Source organism: Manis pentadactyla, chromosome 7 (assembly GCF_030020395.1).
Source record: "Manis pentadactyla isolate mManPen7 chromosome 7, mManPen7.hap1, whole genome shotgun sequence".
Lineage (NCBI taxonomy): Eukaryota > Metazoa > Chordata > Mammalia > Pholidota > Manidae > Manis > Manis pentadactyla.
In genome coordinates this window covers 149,152,967-149,170,338 of record NC_080025.1, presented here as the reverse complement: position 1 = coordinate 149,170,338, position 17,372 = coordinate 149,152,967, and the positions used below count along the sequence as shown (strand labels likewise).

Here is a 17,372-nt window from a genome sequence, read left to right as displayed (position 1 = left end):
TCTTTACTCCAGTAGCTTTTTCAGGAGGTATCTGAGAAGTGTGCCAGGAGCATTTGTGGGGAAGAAATCAGTGTGTCAGATGCAGAGATTCTTCCTTGAGGGTGTGACTGCATCCACCTGGCTTTGCAGTAAGCGTTGTCATGACCTTGGCTAGGACAGTTTGGTGAGGGTGGAGTGGGGTTTCTGAGCACAGAGGTGAGTGTGGGAATGAGGAGGTGGAGGATGGGGGCCGGGAGGAAATGGGGAGGCCCATGGGAGGAAACGGGGAGGCCCAGCTGTGTGTGTGGGGGGGGGGGCCCTGCTGTAAGGGTTGGAACAACATGAAGATAGATGCCTGTGAGAAAGACCAACTGAAAATACTGGAAGAGGGAGCTGTCACCAGAGCCAGGCTCCTGGGGACAGATGGGGACACTTCTGAGTGTAGGATTTGCACAGGATTACCAGGCAGTAAGCAGTGGACCCAGGATTTGAACATTTCTCCATTTAAATTATTTTCTTTGTATCATTCTGTGGTATTTTTCTTTGTCCTGAATCTCTTGCTTAGAAATTTGGCACTTTTCTGTAGGCAGTGGGCATCTCTGCTGCTCCTGAGCAGAGGGCAGTAGAGCAGTTCTGGCAGTGAGGTGGGCTACAGGGGCCCATCGTGATCCTCCAGGCACTGGAGGGAGGGGGCAGTGGGGGCACTGGGGTGCAACCCACCCTCTGCAGTGGGCTGGGCAGCTGCAGGAGTGAGGTTTCTGTCTCACTCTGGGTTAGCAAATGGGGTGTCCAATTTAGCTTTCCATATCAGAACCGTTGTAAACTTTTATCTTCACTTTATGTACTAATGTAGTTACCATGTGAGTTTACTGTACGTCATGTGGGGTACTAGTTAATTGTAATTAACCTTCTAGCCACCTTCTACTTAGAACCTTGTATGTCAGTGCTTCTTAGAATTTGGAGTGATTGATTCTGATTTCTCTACAAGAAGACTCAGCTTCTGTATAGTCATTTGAAGTCATTTATATTTTTTTAAATATACAAATTAGTTTCTTTTTTATTATGCTCTGGGAATTTTGATTAGAATGTTCTTGAGATTCCAAGAACAACTGGTTATTTCTTCCTGCATATATGCTTTATACATAGTTTTGGAAAATATGCCCCATGGAACACATTTTGGTCCGTCTGGAATCGGATTCCCGGCCTGTGTCACGGCGCCTGGTCAGCCTCATCTTCAACTCGTTCCTGCCCGTGAACCAGCCCGAGGAGGTGTGGTGTGAGCGCTGTGTCACGCTGGTCCAGATGAACCACGCGGCCGCCAGGAAGTTCTACCAGCACGCGCACGAGCACACCGCCTGCACTAACATAGGTACTAGGCTCGGGCCGTTCCCGGGAAAGGGCTCAGTGTTGGTTCTGAGTAAGCCTCGTGCCTGAAGGCAGTTTAATGGCTTCCGTTAAAATACTACTTCTAATTATGTGGGATTGTAGTGTTACTATGGGAAAGGTGATTTTGTTGAAGAAACACATAAATTATTGGTTATCTTAAACATTGTAGCAAAGCTGATTCATGTGATTCGCCATTGCTTAAATGCCTGCACCCGGAGGGCCGTGCGAGAGTCGCGGGAGGGCGGCGCTGAGCAGGAGAAGGAGAACGTGAGCGTAAGTGGGCGTCGCGGGAGCCTGCAGGGCGCTGGGCGCGCCGCCCGGTGGGGCCCCGGCAGGGCGCTTCCGCTGCGTTAAATGGCAGGGTGTCAAATCGGAGGTACCGTTTCCAGGCAGTGGTATGTTAGCAACTGTTTTGTTTTCCATTTATTTCCTTAGTATTGATATTTCAACTGATCGTTTTTGGGGGGTCCCAAATAATGCATTTGGAAGAATGGCTGTATGTCCTCTGTAGCTCATCGTGGAGTTGGGGTAGGATTTAATGTGGAGGAAGGCTCACTGGTACTGTGCCCAGTTTTTTTCGCTGTGTGCTGCTGTGTATCAGTCCGACCTGGATGTAGCTGGGCTGGATTCTGGGGGGCCGGAGCGCCTCCAGAACTGGAGGAGAGCGCCAGAGGATTGACTCGCCACCACACCGTGGATTCTGCGCCTTGGGATCGCCTTTCTGGGAAGGGTCTCTGTTTAGAATGTCTATTAAAATTTCAGAGGGATTGTGTAGTTGCTCTTTCTTCAGAAGCCAAAATGACCAACTATATAATAAGAAAACTTTAGACTTAGACACTTACTACTCAAAAACAGCATTGTAAGCTTATAAACAAAGTCCTAGCTTATGTACATCTAAAGTAAAATGTGGGGTGTTTTTTTTATAGTACCCAGGTAGATTAGGAACCTGGGCTTTGATCGTCACCAAAGATGTTTGTCTACCCCCTTGCTGAAGTGTGGCGCCCCGCGTGCCACCCACAGGGCGTGGCCACGCCTCACTCACCTCCCCGTGTCCAACTCCCCTGGTGCAGGCCGTCCCCCAGGGCAGACAGACATGCGAGCTCAGGGCTGTGATGCAGCTTTGTGTGCTTGCTGGTGTCGGGCCCGCTGCCTGTGTGTGAGGGAAGCACTGGTCACAGCCGGCCGCGCACGCTCTTGTCACGCTCCCGGGTGCCGTGGGCTCGTGCCCAGTGGGGCCCACTGCGCTGCCAGCCTGCCCGCTTATACATTTCCTTTTCTCGCTGGCTCAGTGAGGGAGACAGGTGTGGGATAAAGGGAGAAGCAGGCACAGAGAGAGGGCGCGTGGGCTTTGTCTGGACTGCTGGTTGACCTCTGGTGTCAGCTCACAGGCCTTCCTGGCCCTTAGCGTTTGGAGTTGGTTCTGCTTGTACTTCTGATGGAGTTCAAGTTCCTCTGTTCAGTGTTTCCTTCAGCATCTGGTTTGGGTGGCAAATTTTTTAGGAAGGTGGTCCCCTGCTACTGATCCGTCTTCAGAAACCTGGGCTGGAAATGCCAGCATAGTGACCTCCCTGGTGGGAGGCAGGGTGTGCAGAATGGATGCAGAGCGGGCAGGGATTGAGTGTGAGCACAGCAACTCCCTGGGCCACCCTTGCAGGCTCACTCTGATGGGGAAATTTGTTTTGCAAAAGAGCAAAACATACTTGATAATGTAATAGTTGAGAGACTATTAATTTTTTAAATATTGAAGGGACCCTCCACTTTCATTATTAAAACCCTAGGTATTATTGAGAAAGCTTACATGTTATAACATTTTAGGTCAGTTTCTGTACCAGTAGAGCACACAAGGGTTTACGCAGAGAGCTCCACTTGGCCTGTTAGAAAAGAGGTACAGACTGTCCTGTGTAGCTGTATATTCTCAGTCTAAAGATAGCTCTGTGGCTAAAAGCAAAGCTTTTCAAAGTAGTTCTTTTAACTTTTCTCATGCTATTGACTTAAAGTCAAAGATGTCCTCTGCTAAAATGAACAGCTTCCTCTTTAATGAAATCTTAGGAATGCAGTGCATTTTTGCAAAGAAGTGGTGACTTTCCCTGGAGGCTTTGATGAGCAGGCTGCTGTGCTCACACTGGATGGTAAACAGCAGAAATAAATGCAGTGGGTGTCAGCCTGCTGTTGGCGTCCTTCCTGGACTAGTTTGTAGGTGGCTTCCCTGCTTCTGACGTTGCCTGGCCATTGCTCATTTGAGAATTAGGTGCCTGTTGAAGAATCTAACTTCTCTGTGTACACTCATTAATTGAGTTTATTTTCTTCCCAGTGTCTTTTTCTATTACACTGAGTAGATAGCCCAGTAAAATGCCAACACCTGTAATAAATCATCCTTTCTGTGTCAAGGTAGCCCCCTCTCAGGAAATTGCCTGGAATTGTTATTTGCAAGTTCTCAGGCTGTCCTTGTAGTCACACAACAGGGTTGCTAGCGTGTGCTGAGCTGGTTGGGTGTGTAAAGCACAGTGCACATACAGCGTGGCTCGCAGTGATGGCAGGGCAGGCCTCCAGCTCATACAGAAGAGGGGTTTATTACAGTGCGGATGTGGCTTACCCCGGGTACTCCCAGCGTAGCAATGGTTATTGCTCACTACCAGTCTAAGCCCAGAAAAATGTAGATGGGTATATCACTGAACAAGCCATGGAAGCCGTTGGTGAGTGGGAGTTCACCATCAGTAATTACACTCTAGTCTTGGGGGGATCATACCTACTGGGCTTCGTAGAGGGGGTGGCTGGCCAGAGCTGCATCCTGGTGTGATGTGGTGGTTGGTTTACAGCTGAGTTCCATAGTAATCACATTTAAATAAATTAATTTTAAAGTCTTTTCCCTCCTCCCCCAGTGTGTTCACTATGAGGTTTGTGGTAAGAAGTGATATCTTTTAACAAGTCGAAAGATAGAGTAAAAGAAAAAACATGCATTTTACTAGTGTGTTTAGGACAACGGTTTATACATTTTGGCTTCAGTTCGTATAAGCTGTTTATTGAAAGGATATAGGGTTAATTTAGAATTTATTTCTTGGGTGGGCTTCTATTAAAAATAGCTTTACTTCCAGCAGAGATTCTCAAGTAGACAATAAAGTCATTGTACGACATGAAATAGACATGATACCCTTTATGTTTCTGCTTCAGGTCTACAATTCTGGGATGTGCTCTTAAATGTAGTGCTGTTATCTCAGTCGTTGTTAGGATTTGATTCTTTAACAATAAAATGATTTGTGTCCTAGGTTCTGGACAAAACATTGTCAGTAAGTGACGTTGCATCCATGGCAGGTCTACTAGAAATTGTTGTGATTCTTTGGAAAAGTATTCACCGAAGTATGGAAAATAACAAGGAGGCCAGAGTCTACACCATTAACAAGTTTGCCTCTGTGCTCCCTGAGTACCTGAAAGTATTCAAGGTAAGCTTGGCCACACTGGTAAGCAGGCACCTGAAGGTACATTTGTGCAGCATTCACTGCTCATCTGTCTCCCGCCTGGCACTGCCCTATGCAGTAAGAGGTGGAGCCAGTACCCGGAAGGGCTGGTGGAGGCCCACAGTTTTCCCATCTGCTGTGGCCTGTGCACCATTTCAGAATCTAATTTGACTTGCTGGGAATGGGGAATGCATTTGTGAATGTCAGGGCGCAGTGGCAGCCGCACCGTGTGGGCGCTTGAGGCTGTGGTGGCACACCTTAAGCCATTGTGTTTCTGGCAGGCTGGGGTGGTGGTGTATCATCGGGCGCACAGAACCGTGTGTGACTTCTGTTTGGATGAAGGGAAGAGCCTCATTCTATTCCTTGGTTTTCTACTTCTGAAGGAAGTGCCTATTTCAAAAACAAAAATAAGACAGCTAAAAATGCAAGTTCATTCCCAATTGTAAAGAAAGTGTGGTTTTAACAGAGGAGGGTCACAGGGCTTACGAGCCACCCTTCTCTTGATAGACTTTACTCTGGGCTCTTTCACAGTGCCTGTGTGGCCTCGGCCTCTCAGCTTTTTTGAGCGTGTTTCTGTGAAGGTCAAGTCTCCCTGCTTCATTCTGTCTCTGAAATGCTAATGTGACCTGTCCCTATAATCTAGCTTGAAGTTACTAGTACATTTCAAAACTCAAATAACTACACTGTTATCTCAAAACCCGCAAAGATAAACATAGAAACTCACAAGGTCCTGGCTGAGATGACTCATGAGGGTGGGTCTGGGGTTGTCTAGGAGCCGAGGAAGGCCTCTGATTATTAGGTCAGTTAATTCCGAATGATTCTGGCAGGAGAGCTCAGAGAACACTGTGCTCATCCTGCAGGTAAAAGAACAGTCTGTAACCCACACACAATGGGCAGTAATTATTGGTCTGCTTATTTAGCATTAGGAAAATACTTTCTTTCCTTTTTGGGAGTTGGGGTAAGGATGGGTTCACTCCAACTGCAGATTAATTACAGATAAATTTTGATGTTGCACTTGTTTCTGTGCCATGTATGTTTTCAGAATTGTTATTTCCTTTTCTTTTAGGACCCATCATCCCTCATTGTCACACCCAATCAAGGATATCTCTTAATAAGTGTTCTTGATCTAGTCTGGCCTGCTTTTTGCTTTCCAGTGTAGTCATAATGCTGTAGCTACAGTGTATTAAATGCTGCCATGTGGCAGGACCTGTAGTGGGTCTGGTGTCTTCTGGCTCACTTAGTGCTTCCAACAACATGTTCCCGTTTTGCAGAGGAGGAGACGGCCTCTGATGCTCCAGCCTCTGCCCTGTGTCGCTCCAGCTAGTTAGGTGGTCTCAGACGTGGCCAGGCTGCTCCAGTGTGTGCACAAAGCTACGCTGTCCTCCTAAAGATATTCTGAATATTTTATTTAAACATTTCTCTCTGAATGGTTTCATTCTCTGGAGATTTGCATCCAGGATACCAAGTATGTAGTGTCAGTTTTTTCCTTCCATCAGGACTGTTTTGAGAATAGAAGCCAGTACTTTGATGGAGTTTTGTCTGTTTTGAGTGCTGATACAGCCCCAGGATCCAGGTTGGTGCATGATACACAGTAGGTACCTGATAAACAGCTGCCCATATTAAGTACCACACAAAGTAGTAAGATGTCATAAAACTTTGAGACTGTTTCAACAGGAGGCTTACCAGCAGGTTTAAGTTTTCTCACTGAACACCGAATGATGACTCACTCTAGGTCCACCTGATTAACTTTTAAGATGGTTATCAGTGGGGTATATGGGGAGGCTCCCAAACTGCCATAGTGTTTACCTTTTGTTTCCCTTTTATGCCTATAGGACGATCGCTGCAAGACCCCTTTGTTTATGCTGATGTCCTTTATGCCAGCCTCTGCTGTGCCTGCGTTCAGGTGCTCTCTGCTTTCCAGGATGGGGGTGAAGAGGGGGTCCTGCCAGCCTGGTGCTTAGTTATTAATCCCTTGTTCAACAGACTTCACACCTTAGCTCTGAGTTCACGGTGGCTTCTTCCTTCTGCCTCCCTTTCCTAGTGGTGATGAGTCTCCAGGGCTCTGGTGTGGCTGGGGAATGCAGGGAGGGCTGTGTGGACCTAACGCTGTCGTTCAGCTTTAAGGTCTGGGGGCCATTTTTGAAGCCCGGGTGATGGAACCCCAGAGCCCCAAACCCTTAGCCACATGTGGCTCTGAGCACATGTAACGTGGCCTCCTGAAATGTGCCATGAGTTTAGAATGCCCAAGGATGTGGAGACTGGTGTGAAAAGATTAAAGTAGAAGTTCTCACCATTTTCTCTATTGATCACACCTTAAAACAACACTGTGGACAGAGTGGGTTAAATAAGGTATATTGTTGAAATTAATTTTACCTGTTTCTCTTCATTTTTAAAAATGTGGCTGCTAGAAAACTTAAAATGATATCAGCAGCCTGATTTTGTCACTTGCATTGTATTTTTTATTGGATAGTATTCCACTAAAGTGTTGGCTATTATCTCAGTAAAAATGACTTATTTTTTATTCATAGTTTTGAAAAAATGAGTGTTGTGAGGCTAAACAAAAATTAGGAATCTTTGCTCTAGTGTCTGAAAGATTACACAGAAGTGAAAGGCTGGGGTTTTTATGTGACTGGCATTACCCTGATAACATAATCCTCAGGCCTGGGTGCCTTGACTTGAGTGCTGGAACTTGTCCTGGGTAATAGTTGTGGGAGGGCAGTGAGTTAATTGCTGCAGTGGAGAACGCCCAAGAGCCCCTGTAGCAGGAGGGACTTATGTACCCCCTTTGTAGCTGCTGCATTGCCTCACCTTTTAGCAAAGTGGGAGATTATTATTGAAAAATTAAATCTGATGTCTTTGACGTTTTCAGCTGCGGTGTGATGTCCAGATTAAGGAACCAAAAGGAGGGAGCTGCAGACAAGAGTTACTGCACTTTGTTGGACTGTCTCTGCTCCTGGGGGCAGCTGGGTCTCGTCTTGGAGCTCATCTGTGACTGGCTGCCAGGGCAGCCCCAGAGCAAGGTGCGCTCCCGTTCCTAAAGCAGGCTGAGTGCAGACAGGTGTGTATGGGAAATGCGTGCTCTCCTGGGGATGCGTGGTCTGATTAGCAGTTTATTGCTCCTTCTCAGAGTAACTCGGGATCTAAGCGGAAGGTGCAAGTCCGTGATACACGCCCAGTAAAACCTGAGCTGGCGCTGCTCTACACAGAGTATTTGCTGACCCACGTGCAGAACCGAGAGTGCCTGCTCTCTGCTCCCCAGAAGACACTCAACCATCTTTTGAAGGCACTGGAAACGTCAAAGGTAAGTTTACAGAGGGGCTGTGGGCCACAGCAGGAGCGGTTCTAGGACTTGTGGGTGAGGGGAGGTCAGATCTAAGTTTTGTATTCATCATGTGAAGTTTCCGCAGCTGGGACAGAATTGAGCATTATCTAGCCCCTGCTTCAGTTTCCAGATGAGGACAGAGACGGGACTAACTGGGGCAAAGTGGGGACCAGGCTGCCATTTCTGGGCCCTGGTCCTTCCACTACGTGTTGTTCTAAGCACAGTGTGGTGTCCAGTCTGCCCAGGGAGTGAGGACTCCCGAGGGGCCCTGCTTCCCAGATCACACCCGCCTGTAGGGCTTCTGCCACAAGTTCTGCCCTGCGCCTGCTCATGAATATGGGAACTCTAGCTGTCCTCGGAGTCCTCGGGGAGTGCTTCCTCTTAGTTCCCCCCATCTCCTCTCCTCTGGCCATCGCTTCCAGGGCCAGCCCCTGGCACAGCCTGCTGCTGCTGAGTTTGGCTATTTGCAGGCGGTGCCTCCAGTGTACTAGCACCGGCTGTCGGAGAGGGAAGGTGGGGGTCTGGAGAAGGAGGAGGTGTGTGGCCGTGGATGAGGAGGTGGACGAGGCCTGAGCGAGCCCAGAGCAAGCCCAGTACCTGCCGCGCGCTCAGGCCCGTCCAGGCACAGGTGGGCAGCACTGGGGTTTTGTCTTGGACTGAGCTGGACACCGGCTGCACTGGTGTGGGATCTAGGAGAAATGCAGCGCATCCTTCACCGCAGGCTTTCCTAGCAGAGGCACACGTGATATCACCACCTTTTAAGTGCTGGTGGGACCCTTGCCCCTCCATGGGACAAGCAGACATGGCCCACACCTTTCCAAGTGTGAGGCTGTCCTGTTAGGGTGAGGCTGGGGGGCTGCAGGCGGACTGGAGCTTCTCACCCTGCCTGAGCGGGGAGGGAATTGTTCCTGGGCAGTTGCCTTTCTTCTTTTCTGTTGGCCTGTCCTCGCAGTGCTGTCTCTGCAGGCCTCACCCCTTACTCAGAAGGTTAGAATTCAGCCCAGGGGCAGAGGCAGGACATGCTTGATCCCAGCGGCTCCTTGGTTAACACTGTTAAAGTCATTTTCCAGTCCCTTAGTGTGCAGACGATGGGAAGACGCTCTAAGTTTCGGAGGATGGCTGTGTGTGTCTCCCAGGGTGGCTGTGTGTCCTGCTGTCTGCATCATACAGCGTGAGATGGTGACCTGTCACTTGGAACAGGATGTATTTATTTTACAGGTGGACCTGGAATCAGTTTTACAGTCACCAGATGGGAAGACTCACCACCTGAATGAAGCGACGGCCCTTCGTGCCTTCAGCCTCCACTGCCGCCTGAGCATCCACCTTCAGCACAAGGTGTGTCCCACTGCACCTGCAAGGGTGAAGCTGGTCTGCAAAGATGGTGCCGTCACTGATTCATCTTTCTGTTGTTGTTGGACAGTTCTGCTCAGAAGGAAAAGTGTACCTGTCCATTTTGGAAGACACTGGGTTTTGGTTAGAAAGCAAAGTTTTGTCTTTTATCCGAGATAAAGAAGAGGAACACCTGAAGCCTCAGAGGGTCGTTTATCAGCAAATTATCCAGGTTAGGAGTCTGAGGACAAGGCCTTCCCTTTACTAAGCTTGTGATGTGCTTCAAGGTTTTATTTTCTGTTTAAAAGTCTTAACTTTACATAGTGTTCCTCTTCTTAAACACCTATCGTGACATTTAAATATCTAGAGTTTATCTTTTTGCAAAGCATAAATTCCACATAATTTTAATGTAATCTCACATATTGCATGTAATAGGCATTTAGTAATGTTTGTTCAGTTACATAAAATATGTGTCTAGGTTTCTTATGGAAAGAAAAGCAAGAATTAATGTGCTTTAATCACTTTGTAAAGCAGCCTCAGGAGGTAGCTAGCAGTACTCCCAGCACTGGGGGCTGGCCCGCCCCACTGGCCTGGCCCGCCTTCCTCTGTAGCCTTACACCTGCCTCTCTTCCAGACTTACCTGGCTAGTTGCAAAGACGTCATTATGGCTGGCCTTGGTGACTCTAAGTTTCAGATTCAGCTTTTACAGTGGAGTCTTGGAATTATGCAAACAGGTATGCTTCATTCACTAAAGCACTAGCTTCCAGCAGTTCATCAAAACCAGTCCTCTCTCTCCTTCCTTCACTTCCAGTCAGGACCCTTACATGACAGATGGGTAATGCAAAAGGAATTTAAAGGCTGGTGCAGCCAGGAGGTTAAAGGTGTTTCTGGTGCGGGACGTGAGTCAGTCCAGAGTTTCTGCCCTGGGGCCTTGGGCTGCTCTCCGGTTTGCTTGATTGCCAAGTGACTTTGCCTTGAGGGGGCTGGTGCAGTGGTGGCCCTGAGCCTGTCTGCTGCTTCTCTCTGGCATCCATGTTGCGAAGCTCACAGAAGAGTTCTCGTCTGCGCTGGCCACCCTGTGGGGTGTGAGGATTGTTTAATGGCTCCCAAGACGAGTGGGACTTCATAGCAGTGAATTCTGGCATGTCTTCACTAATTTGTTGTATTTTACTTAACCAGTATCTACATGTATCTGGTTTTAAGGCACATAGTGCTAGAATATAATGAAATATATAACTGAATTTTTAACTTCAGATTTTTGTCAGTAATTAAAGATACCATGCAAGGTGCTTCCCCATGCGCGTGGCTGTGAGGCGCTCACGGGAGGCCCGTTGCTTTCAGGGCCCTTGAGCCTTGAAGACATGGCCCTTAGAGCTGTGGGCACCTTCCTTCAAGGAGCTCAGTGCTCTCAGCCTGACTCCTGTGTGCCGCACATGGGCAGAGTGTGTGTCCCTTTCCCTTCTTTTAGATAAAAGAGATTTGGTTCTTGAAAGTTCCTTCATGTTTGCGAAGGTTTTAGAAACTTCGTTGGTTCTGGTAATGAAGGTGCCATAGACCATTAGATGGGTGAATGGGACTGGGGCATGGCCATTCACTTACCTTAAGTTAGCACTGGGGTAATCTATTTTATAGAGGAGCTTGTGTGATTCTTCAGGCCCATCTCCTCTGTAAGGTCATATGACCCCTGTATAAGGTCAAAGAGGTCATGCCTCTTCATCGCCTGGATGATACTCTTAAAGAGGAATGCTATTTCTCTGCTTTTGCATATGACACACTTCAAGTGTTTATTTGTAGTTTATATAGTATGTGTTTTTAAATGTACGTAAGGAATTGCGCTGCATGGTGCCTGCCCAAGAGGAATTTGCTGTCTGAATGGGGAGGCTCTCCTGCGTGCGGACGAACAGGTTGAGCAGTCCGGGCAGTGTGAGGGTCGGAGCTGTAGGAGCGCCTGAGGACGGGGCTTACAGATAAGGTGGGATGGAGGCAGGTGAGCATGGAAGCCCTCCAGGGCGCGGCAGGGTTGGGCTCACACACAGAGACCTTTGCGGGAAAGGAGACCTTTTGAAAGAGAACCGATAAACCGCAGTGTGAGAGACTTAACAGGGCTGGCTGAAGGGAGCCGTTAGTCCTATTGTGAAGGCTCTGTGGCCGTCCCTCCCCACTGTGCTAGCAGAGCTGGTGTTGATGCTACTCTCCCGTGACGAAATAAGGCGTTCCCCAGTCCCCGTGCCAGGGGCCATGGGTCCGCGCGCGCGGGGGGCACGGCGCTTAGTGGCCGAGGCAGACGCGCCGTTACTGTCACTGAAGGTATTGTTTTATATTTTGTTAACCCAAAAAATAAAACTGTCAGCTATTTTTCCAGCAAAAATGAGCTTGTTCAGGAACAGCAGAGAATTAAATTCAGAACCAGGAGCCCCGACAAAACCACAAGCAAATCTGAGACCAAAGGAGAAGAGGCTCTTCTAGAGAAAGGGCTGCTCCGCCATTGGCGGAAGCCAGGGGTCCCGCCTGTGCTGGCTGCTCATTGGCCGAGGTGTGGTGGCCCCTCGTTGGCTGGCCTGTTGCTGAAGGGCTCAGACACCTGCTGGGCAGGACAGTGGGAGCCAGAGCGGCACCCTGGGCGTCAGCTCCCCTGCTGCCCTCCCCATTCCATGCTGGCAAGGTCCCTCTATTCAGTTTCACAATTTAAAAAGAAGCAAGTTTCATGTACATATGTTAAAATTTAGACTAATCTGATACAGCTTGGTATTGGCTTACCAGTAACAGTCTCTTTTAAGTACAGAATATGCATATGTTAAGTGAAAATGTGTAATAATTTCAACTAAATGGTGTAATGAGATAACTGTTTTTTCCAACTGTCCTTCTAGTGAAGGGATTCTTTTATGTCTCGTTACTCCTTGGCATTCTGAAAGAGGCAGCGAGAAGCTCCTTGGTGCAGAAAGCAAACTCAGACGAAGATGTCACAGCGCTGTTTGACATGGTCCAGAAAGTGTTTCAGAAAATGCTGGAGTGTATGGCACGGAGCTTCAAGAAGCAGCCAGAAGAAGGCCTGCGGGTACTCAACCTCACAGGAGAGGGTGGCTGGACGTTAAGCAGACTGTGCTCACCTGATGTATGGGCGCCCTGGGATGCCCACTCACAGCTGGCTCAGTACTGGTGTGGGCCATGGGGCACAGGGTGAGGTGGCGCGCGGTGGGTGTAGGAGTTGATTGCCAGGTGCCCCTCAGGTGGTGCTTGCCAACCTTCTTGGTAGCATGGCACACAGAGAGGTGGTGTCATCTGCCCCTGGGCAGGAGGCTGAGGGCCCACCTAGACTGTCAGTCCTGGGACAGGTTTTCCCAAGTTCAGGCTGAGGCCCACAGCACAGAACTCACCTGCCAAGCAGGACAGGAAGTGGAAAACTAAATGCAGGGAGCTTGTAAGTCCTCAGTCCCACATCACAGCTTTCCAGGTAGGACCTCCTTTTGAGAATGCTGATTTTCATTTCTTGTAAATGGCAAAGACTTAGTTCCCATTATAGGCGCCCTCCCAGGCATATCCATCTTCCCCAGGTTATAGGTGAGTCACAGAGCTGGAAGCCCCTGGTCCCCTTGCCGACTGAAAGCTGGTGTGAGGTGGGGTTCTCGAGTGAGCAGCTCATGAGAGAGGTGCCGACCCATGTGCCAGATTGGCTGCACTCCCAAAATCACAGTGTCGTCACAGAGGGCCATGGTTTTTTCTAAGGCGTGGTTTAAGAATATGAATGAGCCTCTTTAATGAAGATTTTTTAAAATGCTATAATGGAAAGATGTTTATGAAATATTGGAGTCTTGAAATGTTATTGTTTTTAGTTAATAGAGGTGATTGAAGGTGTTGGCCACATTTTCCCCAGCCTAGTACATATCTGAGGTAATTTGAAATGTTTCAGTTTTGACGAGTTGGTTCAAGCACCTGTGACCTGTTTATGTAAGGCAGTTTGTGCCATAATCTTTATTTCTCACCCAGTCTTTTATCATCTGAGCAGCTTCATTCAGAGCACATGCCTCATAGTCACGTCTCATATTTTCTTTTTTCTTTATCAATATTACTGAGACTTCCATTCTTGGGGTTTTTTCTTTGTTTTTGGGGAAAGAAATTTGTAAAGGTAATTCCCAGAGAGCTTCTGTCCTATCTGTCCTCATCTAGCCGTGGAGCTTAAGAGGTGTGAGTCAGCACCAGAGGGGGAAAGGGTGAGCACTGAGAGCAAGCAGTTAAGATAGCTGGGGAGGGTGGTACCGCCCCCATTCTTTTTTGTTTTTGTTTTTTTGGTGTTATTAATGTGCAATTACATGAACAGCATTATGGTTACTAGACTCCCCCTATTATCAAGTCCCCACCACATACCCCGTTACAGTCACTGTCCATCAGCGTAGTAAGATGCTATAGAGTCACTACTTGTCTTCTCTGTGCTATACTGCCTTCCCCATGTCCCACCCCTACATTATACGTGCTAATCGTAATGCCCCTTTTTCTCCATTATCCCTCCCTTCCCATCCATCCTCCCCAGTCCCTTTCCCTTGGGTAACTGTTAGTCCATTCTTGGGTTCTGTGAGTTTGCTGCTGTTTTGTTCCTTCACTTTTTTCTTTGTTTTTATACTCTACACATGAGTGAAATCATCTGATACTTGTCTTTCTCTGCCTGGCTTATTTCACTGAGCATAATACCCTCTAGCTCCATCCACGTTGTTGCAAATGGTAGGATTTGTTTTCCTCTTATGGCTGAATGATATTCCATTGTGTATATGTCCCACATCTTCTTTATCCATTCATCTACTGATGGACACTTAGGTTGCTTCCATATCTTGGCTATTGTAAATAGTGCTGTGATAAACATAGGGGTGCATATGTCTTTTTGAATCTGAGAAGTTATTTTCTTTGGGTAAATTCCAAGGAGAGGAATTCCCAGGTCAAATGGTTTTTCTATTTTGAGTTTTTTGAGGAACCTCCATACTGCTTTCCACAATGGTTGAACTAGTTTACATTCCCAGCAGCAGTGTAGGAGGGTTCCCCTTTCTCCACAACCTTGCCAACATGTGTTGTTGTTTGTCTTTTGGATGGTGGCGATCCTTACTGGTATGAGGTGATATCTCATTGTGGTTTTAATTTGCATTTCTCTGATAACTAGCAATGTGGAGCATCTTTTCATGTGTCTGTTGGCCATCTGAATTTCTTCTTTGGAGAACTGTCTGTTCAGCTCCTCTGCCCATTTTTTAATTGGCTTATTTGCTTTTTGTTTGTTGAGCTGCATGAGCTCTTTATATAATTTGGATGTCAACCCTTTATCGGATATGTCATTTATGAATATATTCTCCCATATTGTAGGATGCCTTTTTGTTCTACTGATGATGTCCTTTGCTGTACAGAAGCTTTTTAGTTTGATGTAGTCCCATTTGTTCATTTTTGCTTTTGTTTCCCTTTCCCGGAGAGAGATGTTCATGAAGAAGTTGCTCATGTTTATGTCCAAGAGATTTTTGCCTATGTTTTTTCCTAAGAGTTTTATGGTTTCGTGACTTACATTCAGGTCTTTGATCCATTTTGAGTTTACTTTTATGTATGGGGTTAGACAATGATCCAGTTTCATTCTCTTGCGTGTAGCTTTATTCTTCCTTCTCAGGATTGCTTTGACTATTCGGGTTCCATATCAATTTTAGAACTATTTGTTCCAGTTTGTTGAAGAATGCTGTCAGTGTTTTGATAGGGATTGCATTGAATCTGTAGATTGCTTTAGGCAAGATGGCCATTTTGACAATATTAATTCTTCCTTCCCAAGAGCATGGGATGAATTTCCATTTATTAGTGTCCTCTTTAATTTCTCTTAAGAGTGTCTTGTAGTTTCCAGGGTATAGGTCTTTCACTTCCTTGGTTAGCTTTATTCCTAGGTATTTTATTCTTTTTGATGCAATTGTGAATGGAATTGTTTTCCTCATTTCTCTTTCTACTAGTTCATTGTTAGTGTGTAGGAATGAAACAGATTTCTGTGTATTAATTTTGTATCCTGGAACTTTGCTGAATTCAGATATTCTAGTAGTTTTGGAGTGGAGACTTAAGGGTTTTTTAAGTACAATATCATGTCATCTGCAAACAGTGACAGTTTGGCTTCTTCCTTGCAAATCTGGATGCCTTTTATTTCTTTGTGTTGTCTGATGGCCGTGGCTAGGAGGACCTCCAGAACTATGTTGAATAAAAGCGGAGAGAGTGGGCATCCTTGTCTTATTCCCTATCTTAGGGGAAAAGCTTTCAGCTTCTCGCTGTTAAGTATGACGTTGGCTGTGGGTTTGTCATACATGGCCTTTATTATGTTGAGGTACTTGCCCTGTATACCCATTTGTTGAGAGTTTTTATCATGAATGATGTTGAATTTTGTTGAATGCTTTTTTTAGCATCTATGGAGATGACCGTCCTCATTCTTAAAGTGTCTTTTTGTTTAACCACTGACATGACTGTGTGTTTTCTCGTAGCTCCTTTATTCTGTGCAGACCCCTCTTCATGAGTTTATAATGACCGTTCAGACTTGGCACATGGACACGCCTGTTCACCGGGGTGTGCTTTCGACTGTCATTGCTGCATCTGTGGTGGAGATAAGTCACCGGCTCCAAAAGGTGAAGTCTTTGATCCTGAAACAACAGTGTCTCTGACTCTACGAAATGCTCTTTTCTACTGGCAGCTTGTTTTATGTTTTCCAAGTAGTTTTGAAGAGGTCAGAGTGTGGTGGGTGGTCTGTGCTTCACTGGCTCCAAGTCCTATGGCTCCTGGGAACACATATTAAGGAAATTGTCATTCTCAGTTAAAAATACCCAGGCCTTCCACTGCAACATTTCTCTTTGCCACACTTGAGGGATTAGGCAAGTTGATCCATTTCCGAAGCCCTGTCTCCTGGTTTGGTAAAGGCAGCTGTGGTCCATGCCGAGCAGGGTGCCGGTCTGCCTGTGGCTGCATTTCTGCAGCTGTTCATATCTCCCCCTGCCGTCTGTAGTGTAAACCTTACTTTCCACTTTAATTTCTAAGCATAGGAAACTTAAACTTCTGATAGCAGCTTAAACAGGTAGTTTATTCATTCCTGCTCTGTTAATGACTGGCCATTTTCCTGACAGCAGCCCATTTGATAGGGATTAGTCTACCTGGTTAGAAAGACACAATCAGAGCGCCTGTTAAGGTGAGATGGGAGAGCACCCTTTGCCCACATTGGGCCTCGAAGACAAGGAGGGCATGGCACAGTGACAGCCAGTGAAAACGGTGGTTTTCTCAGTGTGAAAGACGAATCTGATAGGGGTATCACTGAACTATGTTAATATACATATATGAAAGTTAGATCAATTTTGTGTTATATAACCGTGACTGAAAGTAGTTAACTAAGTTCTAAAGTGCTGACAGAATTTAAGGCTCTCCTTACAGTGTGAAGGAGGTCGTTCCTATTCAGGAAGGTGGTTACTAGGTGGTACGTAGCATGGGAACTAGAGCTTAGCAGTGCAGGGAGCTCTGTAGCCAGCCGCTGTAAATCACCCGAGGGTCTGCGGGCCACGCTGGCCTCCGTCTGTTCCAAACACGAGGTCCTGCGGGGACACAGCCACGCGCATGTGGACACCTGTTTCCTGCGATGGTACAGCAGCAGAGTGAACAGTTGAAGCAGGGACAGCTCTGCCTGCAGAGCTGGAAATACTGTTTTACTTAAATATATACTGTTTTGCTACTGCACAGAAAGGGTTTGCCGACCTCTGCCGTGTGCCTTGTTCACGGCGTCTGGCTGGGTCTGCTGGCCGGTGTCTCTCCTGCAGGCTCGTGGGGAGCCTGGCTGCATCTTGACGGCTTGCCTGTCCTCCTGGGAGGTGCCTCTGCCTTCACATGCACACGGCTCCTGGGAGAACCTCTGCCCCTCTGGCGCTCTCGTC

General features: G+C 47.2%; 1 protein-coding gene across 5 annotated transcripts in view; it reads left to right on the top strand.

Moving 5' to 3' along the window:
- Window positions 1-17,372, top strand: part of NCAPG2 (non-SMC condensin II complex subunit G2) — a 64,891-nt gene that overhangs the window by 32,310 nt on the left and 15,209 nt on the right. For 3 of the 5 annotated variants that reach the window (XM_036899642.2, XM_036899640.2, XM_036899641.2), the window contains 11 exons: window positions 1,126-1,348; window positions 1,535-1,638; window positions 4,629-4,802; window positions 6,650-6,720; window positions 7,687-7,837; window positions 7,945-8,118; window positions 9,358-9,474; window positions 9,560-9,700; window positions 10,103-10,202; window positions 12,336-12,523; window positions 15,945-16,085. In XM_036899642.2, the coding sequence (XP_036755537.2) occupies window positions 1,126-1,348; window positions 1,535-1,638; window positions 4,629-4,802; window positions 6,650-6,720; window positions 7,687-7,837; window positions 7,945-8,118; window positions 9,358-9,474; window positions 9,560-9,700; window positions 10,103-10,202; window positions 12,336-12,523; window positions 15,945-16,085 (1,584 nt within the window). The remainder of the gene's footprint in view (window positions 1-1,125; window positions 1,349-1,534; window positions 1,639-4,628; window positions 4,803-6,649; window positions 6,721-7,686; window positions 7,838-7,944; window positions 8,119-9,357; window positions 9,475-9,559; window positions 9,701-10,102; window positions 10,203-12,335; window positions 12,524-15,944; window positions 16,086-17,372) is intronic. The other 2 variants (XR_005027574.2, XM_036899643.2) reach the window with 2 other exon arrangements.